Source organism: Kogia breviceps, chromosome 1, assembly GCF_026419965.1.
Source record: "Kogia breviceps isolate mKogBre1 chromosome 1, mKogBre1 haplotype 1, whole genome shotgun sequence".
Classification (NCBI taxonomy): domain Eukaryota; kingdom Metazoa; phylum Chordata; class Mammalia; order Artiodactyla; family Physeteridae; genus Kogia; species Kogia breviceps.
In genome coordinates this window covers 170,608,759-170,625,350 of record NC_081310.1, presented here as the reverse complement: position 1 = coordinate 170,625,350, position 16,592 = coordinate 170,608,759, and the positions used below count along the sequence as shown (strand labels likewise).

The 16,592-nt window shown below is 43.8% G+C and overlaps 1 protein-coding gene across 37 annotated transcripts in view; it reads left to right on the top strand.

Annotated features, from left to right (window-relative positions):
• The window catches only part of MACF1 (microtubule actin crosslinking factor 1), a 349,861-nt gene that overhangs the window by 330,128 nt on the left and 3,141 nt on the right, over positions 1 to 16,592 (top strand). For 19 of the 37 annotated variants that reach the window (XM_067010930.1, XM_067010949.1, XM_067011015.1 and 16 more), the window contains 7 exons: positions 722 to 876; positions 1,762 to 1,836; positions 2,923 to 2,940; positions 5,877 to 5,994; positions 6,826 to 6,894; positions 13,636 to 13,847; positions 14,369 to 14,479. In XM_067010930.1, the coding sequence (XP_066867031.1) occupies positions 722 to 876; positions 1,762 to 1,836; positions 2,923 to 2,940; positions 5,877 to 5,994; positions 6,826 to 6,894; positions 13,636 to 13,847; positions 14,369 to 14,479 (758 nt within the window). The remainder of the gene's footprint in view (positions 1 to 721; positions 877 to 1,761; positions 1,837 to 2,922; positions 2,941 to 5,876; positions 5,995 to 6,825; positions 6,895 to 13,635; positions 13,848 to 14,368; positions 14,480 to 16,592) is intronic. The other 18 variants (XM_067011058.1, XM_067011047.1, XM_067011039.1 and 15 more) reach the window with 7 other exon arrangements.

Genomic DNA, 16,592 nt, shown 5'->3' with positions numbered 1-16,592 from the left:
AAGATTTTAGGGCAGAGATAGAGGCAGAGCCACAGCAGATATAAAGTGCTGAGATGGGAATGAAGTTGGCATGTTCTAGGAGTGGAAAGGTTAACACGGCTGGAGTGTCATGACCTTAGAGATGGTAAGATGTGAAGTTGGAAAGATAGGAAACAGCCATCAATGCGGGGCTTTGTTGGCCATCATGAACAGATCAGATCTTATTCTAAAGACAGTGGGCAGCCAGCAGAGGTTTCCATCTGAGAGACAGTATAGTCCAGTTTACGTTTTAATAAGTCACTCTGGCTGTTGTAAACATTCACACTTTGGAAAGCAGTGGTCAAGAACCCAAGGCAGTAATCTAAATGTAGAAAAACTTTATCCTATTAATTCCAAATTGTCACTCTCCTGAAATAATCTGTATATCCAACAACAGTGGAGTGGATAAGTAAATTCTGAAGTTTGTTGGTAGGCCTCTGGTTTTAAATTGCATTGGGGAGGGGGGTAGATGAGTCTATAAGCAAAAATGCCAAAAAACTGAGTATGCTCTATGTAATATTTTTTTGGTAATTTTAATCTTCTTTATAATATATTATATTTTCTAAGTTTTCTAAAGGGAGTATGTACTGTTTTCCAGAAAAAAATCAAGACAAATTTTTTTTAAAGAAGTATTTATATAACCACCAGCCAACCAAGTAAGCCCTCTTAGTTAATGTTCCAAAATGTGATTAATTTTCTCCAGAGTTCCCTACGACCAAGTTAGAGATGACTGCTGTTGCTGACATTTTTGACCGCGATGGGGATGGCTACATTGATTACTACGAATTCGTGGCTGCTCTCCATCCCAACAAGGATGCTTATCGACCAACAACTGATGCAGATAAAATTGAAGATGAGGTACGGGAAATAGTTGTATTTTGAGTACATTTTTGACCATAGGTTACTACTGTCCCGAATTTGGTTGGGTATAATTGCCATATCAGCCCTTCAGCGTGTCTGTTGGGAGGTGATTATCTGGAGTTCTTTTGGGGGATCCCCTTTTGGATGGTGTTGCCCCAGTGCATCTCCGACTCTTGAGCTGTAGCTCAGTCTCGATGAATTGTTACCTAAGTGAGTCACCTCTTTGTGGTGCTCTGCAGCTTGCAGAGAACCTCTCCAGGGCACCATGTTGCTTAGAACAGACTCATCTCTCAGTCCTGAGATCCCGCCTCGGGATGCAGGAGAGCGTCTTCATGTGTAGCATTTAAGGGGTGAAACATAATGTTTAAGATGGTGTGTACCCACCAAACTTTCTGCCTAATTAAGAACTGTATTACACTGAAAACTGTATCACACCAAAAAGTGTGAATTCATTGGTAGCACATAGAGTTGATCCTGGGATGGGAGAGGCAGTGGGCCTGGTCTTGGAGAGTGGCTTGGAGCACACCAGGACTGACTTCCAGGGAATTTTGGGCTCCTAGGTTGAAATTTAAATCAGCTCATAGTTTGCTTTATTAGTTAATATTGATGCATGCGTATTAGCACATTTGAGGAAATTTTGAAGCAGGATGGAAGAATGTGTTGTGTCATTACTGGGGAATTTCTTTCATACTCAGAGTCTGAGTATCCCAGCTAGCGAGACTCACAATAGAAGATAAACACATGTGTCAAAAGCCTGAGATGCCTAAAAAATATGTAATGAAGAACTTCTCTGATGACATATAAAAATCTTTGTTTCTCTGAAGAGCAAGTGTTGCTTTACCCTTCACACTGTTCTCTTTTTCTGTTGTTCACAACCAATAGGTCACAAGACAAGTGGCTCAGTGCAAATGTGCAAAAAGGTTTCAGGTGGAGCAGATTGGAGAGAATAAATACCGGGTAAGAAAGAGAAAACCAGTCCTTTGTGGTGGTCATTCCTGCTGTGTGGCCCTTACAGGTGAAAGCAGCCTGACACACAGCAGATGGCTGATCCCATCTTCCCGTTACCGATGCTTGGAGTACCAAAGCCAGTGGAGACTTGCAACGTGATCAGTCTCTGGCCCTCACCTCTGTAGGTGCCAAATGTCAGGTGTCCTGTGGGCTGAGCTTTAGTGCCCCAGATAGTTGCATCTGGAAAATAGTGCCATATCTAGCCAGCAGTAGCTTGTATGGGATCCAACATAGGAGACATTTCAGAGCCCTCTCTTCACTGTTGAACAGGTCTTTGAGGAAATGGAGGCACCTTTATCATAAGATAAGGAAACAGTTATCTAATGACTGATCATTGCCCCCCAGGGAGCTGGTCATTGTGAGCCCAAGTGGCTCGCAGGTTCAGAAAGGGCTGGAGAAGCTCTGTCCAGGCCCCACAGGATGCTCAGCCTGCTCAGTAGTCTTCCCCGGAAAGCTGTGCCGAGCAAGGGCATAACTGACAGTGAACCGTGCTGTGCTTTAGCTTCTTTGGGGACCAGGGTGGGGCATAGAAGGGATGGGATCTATGACAGGACCCCTAAAATGTATCCAGCAGTTTGTCAGGGTTCTCTATAGTCCTAAGGAAGAGCTAGGATTGGCAAAGAGGATTTAGATGGCCAGAGAGCACAGTTACGTGCACCCAATTAGAAACAGGAAGGTGAGGTTCCATTAGCATGTCACCACTGTCTTCGAGGTCCAGCAGAGCCACGCTGTGCTGCTCTGAGCCGGGGGAGTGGAGTGTTGGGTGACTCTGCCTTGGATCCAGCCCAGGGCTTTGAGTTAATAAGGCTCCAAGCAATCTTATAATGGTTTTCTTTCTTTCTTTTTTTTTTTTTTTAATTACCTGTGAGAGAAATGAGTTAACAAAGAATATGGTCAGTATGTGTCGTTCTGCTTGGAACTGGTAATATGATTACATGATTTTCATTCCTTAGTGTTAATTTGACAAAACGTTCTTTTCTCTTTTTTTTTTTTTTTTCTGCCTTTTCCTCCATCCTTTACTCTTACTGTCTGTAGTTCTTCCTCGGCAATCAGGTACAGTGTGCCTTGCAAACGTTCTTTTTGGTGGAAATGGTCTGTGTGGCTAATGCTGCCTGTTCTTTGCTGTGGGGAGAGGACATAATCTGAAGCATGCCTGGGTCATGTCTGATAGTCTTACCAAGTGGAGAAACTGGTAGATGGGCTAATATTGTAAAACTGTCTCAGAAGCAAAAGGATATAAGTATATATCATTTTCCATTTAAAATTAGATTGGCTGAAGACGATATTTTGGTGGGCTGAGTTAAAAGTAGTGTAGTTCTGGGGAAGTTAAAGCTATGGTATCAATCCATCCCACTTCTAAAAAAGAGCCCAGTCTTGTCAGAATACCAGATAGCACAGTTCTGATTTACGCCCAAGTCTTTTGACCGTTGACACAAATTTTATAATGCACACTAAGTCAGAAAAGTCTTAGGGTATTTAAGGTACTGTGTTTAAATACCTTACTAAGATTTTAGTTACCTGTGCTTATGTTATATTTTATAATCATAAGGGATGTGAGAAGTAGAGTGTGGGACTCATAGTTGGCTGTAGCCTGACGTTTGCGGATTGTGGCCAGCCAGCATAATCTAATGGGATCAAATTAGACTTGCAAAGATTGAATGCTTTTGACTCCACTTGGTAACTCTAACCTTTTAGATCTTTTTGAGGGCTCTGGGGTCCTATGTCTTAAAAGTGGAAGGAAGTTGCATGGGTAAAATTTGTCTTGTGATATGAAATCAGAAACACTAAGAGTTGATTTGAAGCCTTCAATCAGAGTTCCAGGCACTGCTTTAACCACCAACTGCAGTAACATTCTGGGCCAGTGGGAAGAACAAAGGATGGAAAGAAACTAAAGACAAGAACAGTCAAACTGGCTTTAAATAAATCATTGCATAAGAGTGCCAAGTAGTACCTAAAGGTTGTACCTGTTTGCTAATGACTGCATGTGGGTACCAGGGGCCCCTTTGAAGTGGCACCGATGTCCTCCTCTACTCCACTGACCAGCAGAGGGTCAGAGGGGGTTAGTTCCAACGTTTGGAACAGAATTATGAAGTTCACTTTATACACGAGGCACCTGAGGCCTTAAGGACCACTGTGCCAGCAGTCACACAGCAAATGTTAGCTCAGTGACGCAGAGAAGGAAACGGAGCTTACTGTTGCCTCTGAGACTGTGTGGAGGTCTTTGCCTCACTGGCAACCCCTCTCTGCCAGATTTCTGGAGGTACCCGTTTTTAGAGCTGCTATAACTCGTTCCACATTCGTCTCTCTGGCGTCCACCAGACACTTTGGCCCCCGGCTTGGGTCAACCTCCTTTTCCCTATAGCTCAGGAAAAGCAAGTTAGAACCTTTCAGAGAGAGCTTTAGTAAGAAATTAAGGGGGAAACAAGAATGAAATCAATGGAGTTAATTCTAAAGGCTGACAAATAAATTACAGGGCACAGTAATGTAAGAATAAAGTACAGCTTGGGGTTCCTTCCTGATTCCCTCTGGAGGACACATAGGCCCTTATTTCCTTCTTCCCCTCACTTATCCAGAGAGGACCCCAAGCAGTGACTTGGGCCGGCACTGCCCTTGGATCTGGTGGAATCCGCAGTTCCTCCCAAAGGGCCTCCCCGTTCCCACGCATGGGGCCAGTGTCTGAGGGCAGCTTCCTTCCCGGGACAGGACCTTTATTCCCTCATGTTTCTGGGTCCCAACTTCAGTGCTCTTTACACTACACCATGCTGTGGCTGCAGTCACTTTGTATGAAAACCTAAAACCTGCATGAGATGAGAGATGTAGGACCATTTTTATTTTCAAAGAAAAGGGCTTGGGTGGGGGATGATATTTTTTCAATCACCTTTCCTGTATAAACAGTGAGCTTGAATCAGTGCAAAGTAATAACAGAGAATTACCACAGAAATATTAATTTTGAGGGAGGTTGGTGGTTACGGGTCCTTCTTAAACAATCCTTTCTGGCATTTTCAGTTTTTGTGCCTTCTTTCAAAGTTATGGTTCTCCTTTATAACTTTGAAAATCCAAATTAAGTGATTAAATTACCCCCCCTCAGCATTCTCCTTGAATTAAACAATTTTAGGAATTCCATTTCTCCAACCATACGTTTGATTTTTGTTTTGAGATCTCAGCATGATTCTCTTGTTACCTCTTCTTAACTTTTATTTTGGGAAGAGGAGAATTTATGCAGTGGGAAACTCCAGATGTTAATAGGGCTGGGAAGTAGGAATATTTGGCAAGAAAAAAAAGGAAAAATAAATATCAGAAAATCATGCTTGTTTTAACATCCCAAAATGATGGTTGAAAACTACTTACAATCAGCATGGTAGATTTAAATTTTAGTTTCTTCAACTAAATTTTAGTATAAACACTAATCATTTGTTCAGCTGAAGAAAATTTTCTGCTGGTGACAACACAATTAGAGAATACTTAGGGGTTTATTTCTGAAAATGATGTGGAAAATCAAATTTCCTTCTAAGCTTGTAATAATGATGATGCTTTGCAAGGTTTTCCTTGAGACTTGAAATCTTATTTGCTGTTCTCCATTTAACTTTCGAGCACACTGTATTCAGAAGCTGACATCCACCTTACAGCTACCTTTTCTTTTATGGAAACAAACTAGCTTAACAAAGAATTGTTATCATTGGGTTTAAACTTGGGCAGAATCTTTAAAAGAACCAAAGTGAGCTAGTGTCTTGTCTGTCCTCCTCCGTCCCCTTTGGAGCAAGGTCGCAACCATCAACAGTTAACTTTATCCGAACAGAAAGTACGCGAAAGGTGATGACCTTTAGCTTTTCCATATTTTAAGTTTTTTGTGAAAAATGCAAAAACAGTGAGAGTTAAAATTGCCCCCAAACTGTGAAATTGTCATCCTGTCTGAATACAGTCTGCTTAGGAAAGAAAGTCTAGCCCTGCTCTCAGGTGCCCTCGCTCACCATTTCCCCTTGGCCCTGCAGTTTGGGGACTCCCAGCAGCTGCGGCTGGTCCGCATCCTGCGCAGCACAGTGATGGTCCGCGTTGGGGGAGGATGGATGGCCCTGGATGAATTCCTAGTGAAAAATGACCCCTGCCGAGGTAAGAAGCCGTTCCGAGCTCGTGTTACTTGTTAGCTACGCCCTCACTGCTGATCGTTCATGATTCCACAGGGTGTTGGTGGTGGGGTCTGTTTGTTGATTCCGTTGTTAAGCTGCCCAGGTGTCATCCCACTAGCACAGATTGGGACTCGGGGTGCAGGGCAGACCAGGGAGAGAGAGCAGCAGGAGGGTTTGATGCTGTCAGGGGAGATGGGTTTCTAGGGACACACTAACGAGAATTGGGAATTTATTGGTGTCATCAAATGTTTCTGTGTGAGGGGTTAAATTAACACCAGCCTAGAAAGAAGCCCTGTAAAGCCCTGTCGGTTCCCTGTTAGTGCTGCAGATGACTTTGCCTGTAATTCCTGCATCTGAAACTCAGAGAGGGTATTGGGCCCCTCCTAGGCAGGGGAGGACTGGGAGCTCCCTTAGCCAGGAGGGGAATAGAGAACACCTAGCAGTGAGCCTAGGCACTGCATTGTAAGGCATATGGTCACCTAAATAAGTCCATGGGGTCTCAGCCTGCTTCAACCTAAAAAGGCCCAAAGGCCAAAGAGAATGGTCTATGCTTTTAGCCCAAAGGCCAAAGATAACAGTCAACTCAATGTGAGTGATGGCATCTGCAGCTAGAGGCGTGTGAGGGCCGCAGCAAGTGGGGGATGATCAGATTCCAGTTACTACATCCCGTTCAACTGCTCCTCTCCTTTCTCCTGTTAGCCAAGCTGCATGTGGGTACACAGGAGGCTCCCCCACTGTCGGCCAGTTTGTCTTTCTTGACCAGTTTCTGCGTTTCCTGCTCTGTTTCTTTGTGTTTATATATTTTTTATTCTAGTTCACCATCCTGGGAGTAAAATAAAGCGCTCTGATTCCAGCTCTTCGATTTCCAGTCAGTCTCCCATAGGTTGGCTTTTAAGCTTTGTCCCTCTTACTCACATCCCAGCCCGTTGAGAATGGCTTTGCGTTTTAAACTGTAGCATCTCTTGGCTCTGTGGTATCTGCTGCCTTTATGAATGCTTTGAAATAGCCAAACCATAGCTTTTCTAACTATTATAAGTTGACAAAACATAAAATATGCCTGTTGAGACAGTACCCATGGAATTTGTTCTGAGTTTCTGTTTATTTAACAAATAACTTACAGCTTTATATACCACACACTTTGATTATAAGACCTCTTACAAATAATAACACATTTACACCTCTAGGAGGTGTAGCTACTATTATTATCTCCATTTTATAGAATAGGAAATTGAAGCATAGGAAAGTTAAATAACTTGCCTGAGGAGAGGCAGCTAATGGCAGAGACAGGATTCACATCCAACACAGTCTGGCTTCTGACTTCCATGCTGTGTCTCAGATGCTAACATACCCACCACCACCCTTTTTTACATGTGTTTTACTGGTTCCAACTGCATAATTAAATTAATAAGGCTTACTTATAAACCGAGCAGAAATGTTTACAGCACTGTTATATCACTTCTTTGGAAGTGATTTATAGTCAGAATCTGAAGCATTTGAAGCTAAAGTTTCTCACATGAATTCAGGTACGCTCATGAGTTAGTTCCTCTTAACTCATTCTGCATTTACTCCAATAAACCAGAGTAATAATAGAGTAATAATTTTCATTAGGATTTCCTTTTTATAAACTAGTCAGTCTTAAAAACACCTATTCTGATAAAAACTAGAGCGGGGGCTTCCCTGGTGGCGCAGTGGTTGGGAGTCCACCTGCCAATGCAGGGGACTCAGGTTCGAGCCCTGGTCTGGGAAGATCCCACATGCCGTGGAGGGACTGAGCCCGTGAGCCACAGGCTGCTGAGCCTGTACTCTGGAGCCCGCAAGCCACAACTACTGAAGCCCACGCGCCCAGAGCCCGTGCTCCGCAACAGGAGAGGCCGCGACAGTGAGAAGCCCACGCACTGCAAGGAAGAGTGGCCCCCACTCGCCGCAACTAGAGAAAGCCCACGCACAACAGGGAAGACCCAACGCAGCCAAAAATAAATAAATTAATTTAAAAAAAAACAACTAGAACGGGTTTAAATTAGTTTTAGAACTTAATTATATTGCAAACCAATTTCTTTGATATAAAAGTGCCCTCTGATTGTTTTAAATGAGGAGATATAGATATATAGATATATATATATATATCTTCTTAGCCTTAACTCAGTAAAACAACATTATTCCTTTCCAAGTCTATTAATAAGGCTTTACTTTTCATGCTGTGTGTGATTGAACTAAACAAACAAAAGAGATACTGCATGTGACATTTTGGAGTCTTTGACTGCCTGTTTGCTGCCTGCTGTACTTGCTCTCTTTACGATAACATTGTGCTGCTGGCCAAGGAGAACACTGCTTGCTTTTTCCTTATCTTGTTAGCTAGAAATTGGAAACCCAAGGAGATTTGGGAGGGCCATCTAGGAGCTATTTTCTATGGAACATAGTAGCCTTTTGCAGCATCCCTTGGAGCAAACAAGGTAAGGCTTTCCCCTGTGCCTTTCCAGGAATGCCCTCATCCCAATTCCATTGACTCAGGGTCAAGAACTCCCAGCAGTCTTAGATATCATAATCCTACCAGTGATGGACAGGATGAGCTACATCTAAGCAAATAAAAAATTATGATACGAGGGGAACACTTAAAGGCCCAGGTGGATGTAATACATGACTTAGAAGGGCATGAACATCACAAAGAGAAAAGTTCCTTGAAGCTCCCTAGGGTTCTGTGAGGATTACTGTGGCTTATGGAAGCACCACCTGGGGTGGATTTTTTTTATTCATTTGGGTTGCATTTCCTTGGCTCTCTGCACCATAGAGAATGTTATTCTGAGGACAGTACCAAATGTATGACAGGGTTATAATACCAGTGTTGCACAATCGTGTCATCTGCCTTTACACAGTTGTTTAAGAAGATGAAAGTTGTCTCAGACTGCACGTTGCTTTAGCCAAATGTAAAAGGTAAAAGTATTCAACTAGGTAGGTTCCTGGTACTGCCAGAATTGGAGATTTCACTTTCTGGATTGAGCCATGGCAAAGGAAATCATGATGTTTGGATGGAGGTAAAACAACATTCCTGCCTAATGAATAGGTGCACATTTACCCTAGGGTTCCGTGAATGTTTCTGAGCATTAGACAAATTAATTCCCCAAATTTTACTGAAAATCTAGAAAAACTTTATGAAGATTTACAAGACACAACTTGGCTTAGAACTGATTTTTAAAATTATTATGGTAAAATACACATAACATAAAAACTTACCGTCCTAACCATTTTTAAGTGTACAGGTCAGTAGCATGACGTACATTCACTCTGTTGTGCTACCATCACAATCCCCCCATCCACAAAACTGTTCATCTTGTTATACCGAAACTCCACCCATTGAACAATAGAACTGAATTTTAAGTAACGAGCCTGTTCCAGCCAACATGGGTGGCCGGCAGTAGTCTCTTAGAAAATGGTGGTTGAAAAACTGAACTTGAAATGGCTGTCTTTGGGGTCTGGCCCCCAAGATGTGATCTTCAAAAAAACCAAAAGAATCATGGTCAAAGGCGTTTGGAAGACACTGAGTTAAAACTAAACAGGTTTCTTTGCTGCAGGACTTCTCGGCGCTTATAAAATGCTGATGGATTGCATTAGGGAGAGAAATGTAGAATCCAGTGTTTACTAAACTCCTCTTCATAGGAAACTCCTCAACCTCAGTTTGGGAAATTCTGCTGTAAGCAATGAAGGATCATGGAAAGATTTGGAGCTGTTTAGAGAGATCAGGTTTTTATTTAGAAATTCAGTGTGGGGAATGAAGAGTGAGGGAGGGGATGGGGTTAAGATGAGAAACAAGGAGACCATTTGGAAGCCTGTTACAGTGGTCCAGGGTGGAGGAGATACTCCATGAACCACGTAATTGTAAGGGGTACAGGGAAGGCTCGCGGATTCAAGAGGCATTGGAAGGTGGAATCAATAGTGGACTGAACTGCCATCAGGAGGGAGGGACGTACGTCAACAACCAGGTTTCAGGCTTCAGTCTTCAGTCGTGTCTAATCATTTGGATGTAAGGTTCTGGCATCCAGGAGAGGTCTGTGCCTGGGGTGTATTTGAGAGCTAGGCAGGACCGTATGATGGCGCTGAAGTCTCAGATGCATGAACTCATCACCAGGTCAAAAGTCTAAGAGGGAGAACAGGACTGTGGATGGAACCAGGGGAACATCGGCATTTAAGAAGTGGGTGGGATGGAGTAGTCGGGAGAAGGGGGAGAGGCAGGAGAGCGGGAGCTCTGGAAGCCAAGGGAGGAGAGTGTTTCAAGAACAAAATAGTAACTCCCCCGAGTGCAAATGACAACAGCAGAGAGGTGTTTTTACCTGTCAGATTATCAGGTTTTTACCTGACACATACACATGTGTACACACACTCTCTCTCTCAATAACACAGAGCATTGGCCGGAGTGAAGTAAATTGAATATATTATTTTTGAGAGTGTACATTCGTGTAAGATTTTGTAGATCAGTTGACAAGTATCAAAAACCTTAAGTGTGCATCCTTTCTCTCCAGCAGATCCACTTGTAGAAATTTATCCTAAGGAAGTCATCATGGGTGGGCACAAAAACTTTTTTTTTTTTTTTTTTTTTCGGTATGCAGGCCTCTCACTGTTGTGGCCTCTCCCGTTGCGGAGCACAGGCTCCGGACGCGCAGGCCTAGCGGCCATGGCTCACGAGCTTAGTTGCTCCGCGGCATGTGGGATCTTCCCGGACCAGGGCACGAACCCGTGTCCCCTGCATCGGCAGGCGGATTCTCAACCACTGCGCCACCAGGGAAGCCCGGCACAAAAACTTTTTACAGATAGTTTGTCACAGCGTTGTGTACAGTGTTTTAAAAATTGTGAACAAAATACAAGGTTGGTGAAATAAATTATGTTGATATGATGAAACAATACTTTGCAGCTAGCTGAAGTTATGCAGGACACCTCAGTCATGGAGGAATGTTTCTGATATTTTTGTATCTTTTATATATATATATACACACACGGTTGTGCAAAGGAATAAAGACACCAACATTTTAATAGTGCTGTCCCCTAAGATTAAGCAATTTTTTATTCTTTGTACTTTCCTGTAGATCTCAACCTTTCTGCAATCTAAAAGCACCCCCCGAGGCAGAGGTTGTCAGTGACCTTTGCCCGTGGCCACAGTAGTGTGGTGGGGAAGGAAGGCGGAGTGGGATGAGCTAGCAAAGATGAATGCAAGGAGCTGGGCCGGGCAGAAGGCAGCTCAGGTGGAAGGCCTTGCTTCTGGTCCCAGTTCTGCCCCAGCATTCCTTGACCTCAGCCTCTGAATGCTTCAGTTCCTTTGTGACATGGGGATGCTGACTGGTTGCTGATAACAGTCAAGTGCAGTATTACACGTGATCACGCTCTGTAAACTGTACAGTGCATGGGGAACATGTTATCGTTACACTTAAAATGTCATTGCCCTCATCTGCAATGCCATTCCAAAGTCTTCCTCTTGTGTCACTGTGTTGTTTTCTGCGAGGGTGGGCTCAGTGAACTGTTAAATCTCTACTAGGTTTAAACTACACGTCTGAAGTTCTTTATGGCTTAGGGCCATAAACAATTCTTTTGGGGTCCAAGTCCTCAGCTGAGTAATGATTTCCATTTGTCCCTGTTATCTCAGTGCTTGCTGTGTGTCCACCCTTGTGCTTGGCCCTTTAGCAAACATAAGATAAGTAAGTGTTTAGTGATGTGGAATCTTACTGAAGTACCCAGGTTAGCGCTGAAGGAAATTCTCTTTTGAGAACTGGACACCGAGGAAAGTGCTGGAGTTTGGAAAATGGATGAGTAGGGAACAGAGGGCCAAGGAATGAACCTTGAAGGGCATGTTCTGTTGGGGCCTAAGAAGGGAGGACACAGCTTGGCATTCCAGAGACCAAAAATCCTAGACCGTCCAGACAGGAAGGACTCTTGGACATCAGTGAGCCAGATTGATCACCTCTAGTGAACCTGAGGAAACGGAGGCCCAGAGCAGGAAGGATCCCAGTTGGGGGCAGAGCCTGGGTTGTAACTCAGGGGTTTTGATAATGCAAGTTAGTCCTTTTAACCTCATACTTTGATATGTTATGTCAACTGAGTATATTGAAAAGAATTTTGATTTGATTTAGGAATTTAGAACCTCTCTGCTTGGACGCTCATGCAACCTGATTTAGAATCCGATTCTACCAAGATTCCTCAAATTTCTTGAGGACATGTGGAGTTGGGCAGGAGAGGGTAGGCACAATTACCTGAAATCTTCTAAACTTTTAGTTTCTGGCCAAGGTAAAAAATCTAATATAGGAAAGAAAGACAAATACTTTGTTTCTAATGGTTCCCCTTTCTCAGGCTTCACCAGCAGTCCCGTTTGTTTAGATCTATCTAGTACATCCTAAAAAGTGAGCAGCGGGGCTCCCCTGGTGGCGCAGTGGTTGAGAACCTGCCTGCCAATGCAGGGGACACGGGTTTGAGCCCTGGTCTGGGAAGATCCCACATGCCGCGGTGCAACTGGGCCCGTGAGCCACAACTACTGAGCCTGCGTGTCTGGAGCCCATGCTCCGCAACAAGAGAGGCCACAATAGTGAGAGGCCCGCGCACCACGATGAAGAGTGGCCCCCGCTTGCCACAACTGGAGAAAGCCCTCACACAGAAACGAAGACCCAACACAGCCATAAATAAATAAATAAATAAATAAAATTTAAAAAAAAAAAAAGTGAGCAGCTTGGGGATGAATGAGCAGACAGAAGGTGATTGCAGAGTAGCACCTTTCAGTGAGGAATAATCTAAGAACACATTCCAGAGGAATTAATTTCTTCTAAATTCATAGCGTCTTTCACATTTAATGTTTGTGTTGGCTGTCCTTTGTATCTTCTGACCGAATCCAGATTTTGGGTTCTGGTCTGATGGCTCCAGGAAGCCCCAGGACAGCACTGTTGGCCTTCAGTGGTGTTTCCAGACTCTCCAGCTGGATGTCCCTCTCCCACTGCAGGTGTGCCTTCAGCTTCTCATTGCTTTCAGCTTTTGACTTAATGGTGTCTCACTGGCAAGTTTTGTGCATGGTCTTGATCTCTCTCTCTCCTCCCACATGTTTACTTCTTAATGATTCAGTCCAGATCTTTTTACTGTCCTGAGTTCCTGGACCCCTTTCTTTAATATTATTATCGACTGAATTCAAGTAGAAGAGTCTAGGTGATGTCAATTTCAATGATCTGTTTTTCTCTGCTATTTCATTACCGTGTATCCTGCAACAGTTGAGCAAAAAGTACACATGTACTATGAGAGAGAAAAGAGGGGTTTTGATTTAATCTCAGAGGTTTGTGAACTGCTTCATCTGCTTTCTCTTGACCCCAGGGGACAGTGGCAAGGCAAGATCGTGACCACAGCATGGGATGGTGCTTTGTACACAAAGACTTCTTTATTACAGCATACCAAGGGGCTTATTAGTTAGTGTGTCTGCTGTGGGTAAGAATCATGACAAGGCTGATAAATCATGAATTTATCCCTATTCTAAAAGAATCCACAGATGGTACTAAACCTATAAATTATATAACTGTTATCATGGGGTCAAGCATCTGTATGACCATCAAAAGATATATTTTTTTCAAGGTTAACTGTTATTGTACGTGTGTGTTTATTCTCTTTTTAGCACGAGGTAGAACTAACATCGAACTTAGAGAGAAATTCATCCTACCTGAGGGGGCATCCCAGGGAATGACCCCTTTCCGATCACGGGGCCGAAGGTCCAAACCATCTTCCCGGGCAGCCTCCCCTACCCGCTCCAGCTCAAGTGCTAGTCAGAGTAACCACAGCTGTACGTCCATGCCGTCTTCTCCAGCCACCCCAGCCAGTGGCACCAAGGTATGTACAACCTGCAGTGTGACCTCCTTCCCCGCTCCCAGCTTTGCAGATGTCCATTGTTCAGTGTAGCCTCTGAAAGACCCCAGTGAGGAGAGGCACTTGAAGACATGCAGACCAGGCTGGCCAGGCCCTATTGGTACACGGATCCGGACCTTTAACATGACTGAAGAGGACATTATTAAATAGGAACTCGGGTTATTAAGTCCGAAGCGCTTCTTTCCACATATTCCCATTTTGAGTGTGAGCCCATCCAGTTACTAATCTTGAAAATCCAGGCACTATCTGTGCTGCTGGAGCTAACAGAGAAGTTTGTTATTACGACAGGTGATGGATGAAGAATGCTGTTGCCTTTCTGCCTGGTCCCTTTCATCCCATTGGACTGATGCGCATTTTATTTTTGTCTTCTATTTCTTTAAAATTTAGTGTCTTCTATTTATTATTTTTTTTATGTTCCCAATTTGCTCCCTTTCTGTTCCATTTTCAATTATTCCCGTCCTTCCCTTTGGATTTCCGTTTCACAGACTCCACTTCAGTTCTCTCGCTGTTATGACAAACCCTGGTTGGTAAACAGTAAAGCTGGCACCCCTGTCAGGGACAGCCACTATCCTGACCTCCAGCTGCCCAGCCCCGAGGTAGAGTATGGCTTTGCTGACTAAGGACACAGTCAAGACCAGGCCCTCGCTCGTGCCGAGGACTTGACCAGCTCTTCTTCCTGACACGAGTCCATGCTCTTTTCCATCTCTGTGGTGCTTGCTCTCACAGCTGATTCATCTCGTCCAGTGTTTTTCAGGGGTTTCTAACTCGGATTCACCAAAATTGGAGATAAATAAGAGATGCCTAAGACTGGATTGTTTAACAACTTCCTAACAGTCTTTAGAATGATATTTGTTCACGGTGAGAAACAGTGGTCATTTGTGGTGATTTGTTTATTGATATTGTTTATAATCAGGCCTCTTGGAGCCTCCAAACGTCATATCTGACACAGACGAGTTATGAACACTTGAAATTCAACGACGGTGCATGTTCAACAGTGTTCTATCTTTGCTTAGGACAGAAGAGTGGCTGGTGCCCCCGCCCCCCACCTGAGCCACATCCCCGGGATGATGGTATTGCCACAGTGGTCCGGGTGTGGGTGCCGTCTCCTTCAGCCAAACACAGTATCAGTGAACACTGCTCTGAGGCTCAGGATTTAGCTTCGAATTCCTTGGCCTAGGCACTTGGGTTTCTATAGCCTTGATTTGAATACATATGCCAGCAATTAAGCATGTTCAAGTACAGTCATTAAAATGCCCAAGTACTGTTGGAAGAGCAGTGTTTCAGAAATAAAATGTGGACTAGAAGCTTGTGTGATAGCACTACAATTTGCATTCTAGCTCCTGATGGGAAACATTGGGTTCTTGTGCCGCAAAAGGTAGCGTGGGCTTTAGTCATGTAAAGCTGCAGCCAAAAAAGCAGGAGGTACAAGAAGCCAATGCCCACACATGGACTTGCTGCTTTGGGATTCATCCCACTCCAAGCTAAAACTCCAATTCAGAAATACATCTGGCTTAGAACATGATCTGGGGACCCACTGACACTAAAACCCCATGACTCAACCTGCTTATCCTGCTTTTCTTCTCCTTTAATGGCTCCAGTTTCATGAAAGTCTCAAAAGTTCTAAAATTTTTAATGTGTTAATTATGAAGTGCCAATTCTCATAGCATTCTGATCAGCATTTTTGTTTTGTCTTAAGGTTTTACCTTTGGTTTCATTTCATTTCGAGGTTTCATCTTTCCTTACCCACTGGTGTTCTGCAGGCTGTGTCCTGACCCGGACGCCCAGCCCGGCATCTCTGGCACCACGTCTTCCCAGCAGCAGTAGCTTCTGAAACTGGTGCTCTTCCTCCTGTGTGGGCCAGGAGGGTTTGTGCTGGAATGTTAATCCCTCTCTGTCGCTTTTGCTCTTTCTTTATAAATTAAAGACATAAGAAACACCATGCAGTGGGTTGCTTTACTCTTCTCTTTGTATAAACATCTTAAAAGTCCTGGAAAACAATTTACACGATCGATTTCAAAGAAAAATTGGAATAGCATGCGTGGCATGAGTGATACTTAAAACAGATTTAAAATATTCTTTCTCCAAATTAAATCTTTAAAAAAAAAATACACTCAAATGGGAAATGGAGCTCCTATCAGCAGCAGTAATGATTATGTACATCTATCCAGCTCTTCTCCAGTTTAGGAAGTGCTTCCACACATGACTTATTCACTCAACAAGTTTTTATTGAGCCCCTCGTCTGTGCCAGACGTGGTATTAGGTGCCAAGGGTGTGACAGGAAAGAAAACAAAGTCCCTGCTTTTATGGAGTTTCTGCTTTAATACAGGAGATTCAGGCAACAAACAGGGAACTTTCCTGGGCTGTTACAGGAGGAACAGCCAGGAGGCCAGTTGCTGTGGTGGACTGAACGAGAGGGAGTGTGGTAGGAATGGGGTCTGAGAGGCAGGACCCTTCCCTGGTTTCCAGAGGGAGAAGTGAAGGCACAGGTGCCAATTTAGATAAGCCAAGAAAGAGCCCAGACCCAAGCTCAGTTCTTCTGGCCCCTTGTTCAGAGCCTTGTTCCTGATATCACAGCCCCACTCTTGTGTGCTTTTCCTAATCACTTATTTGATCAAGTCAAGTAATCTGCATTCTGCCAGTGAGGAAATAGACCTTTACTTGACTGAAGTTACTGCATCTGTCTAGTAGGGATTGGAGTAATATTTGGAT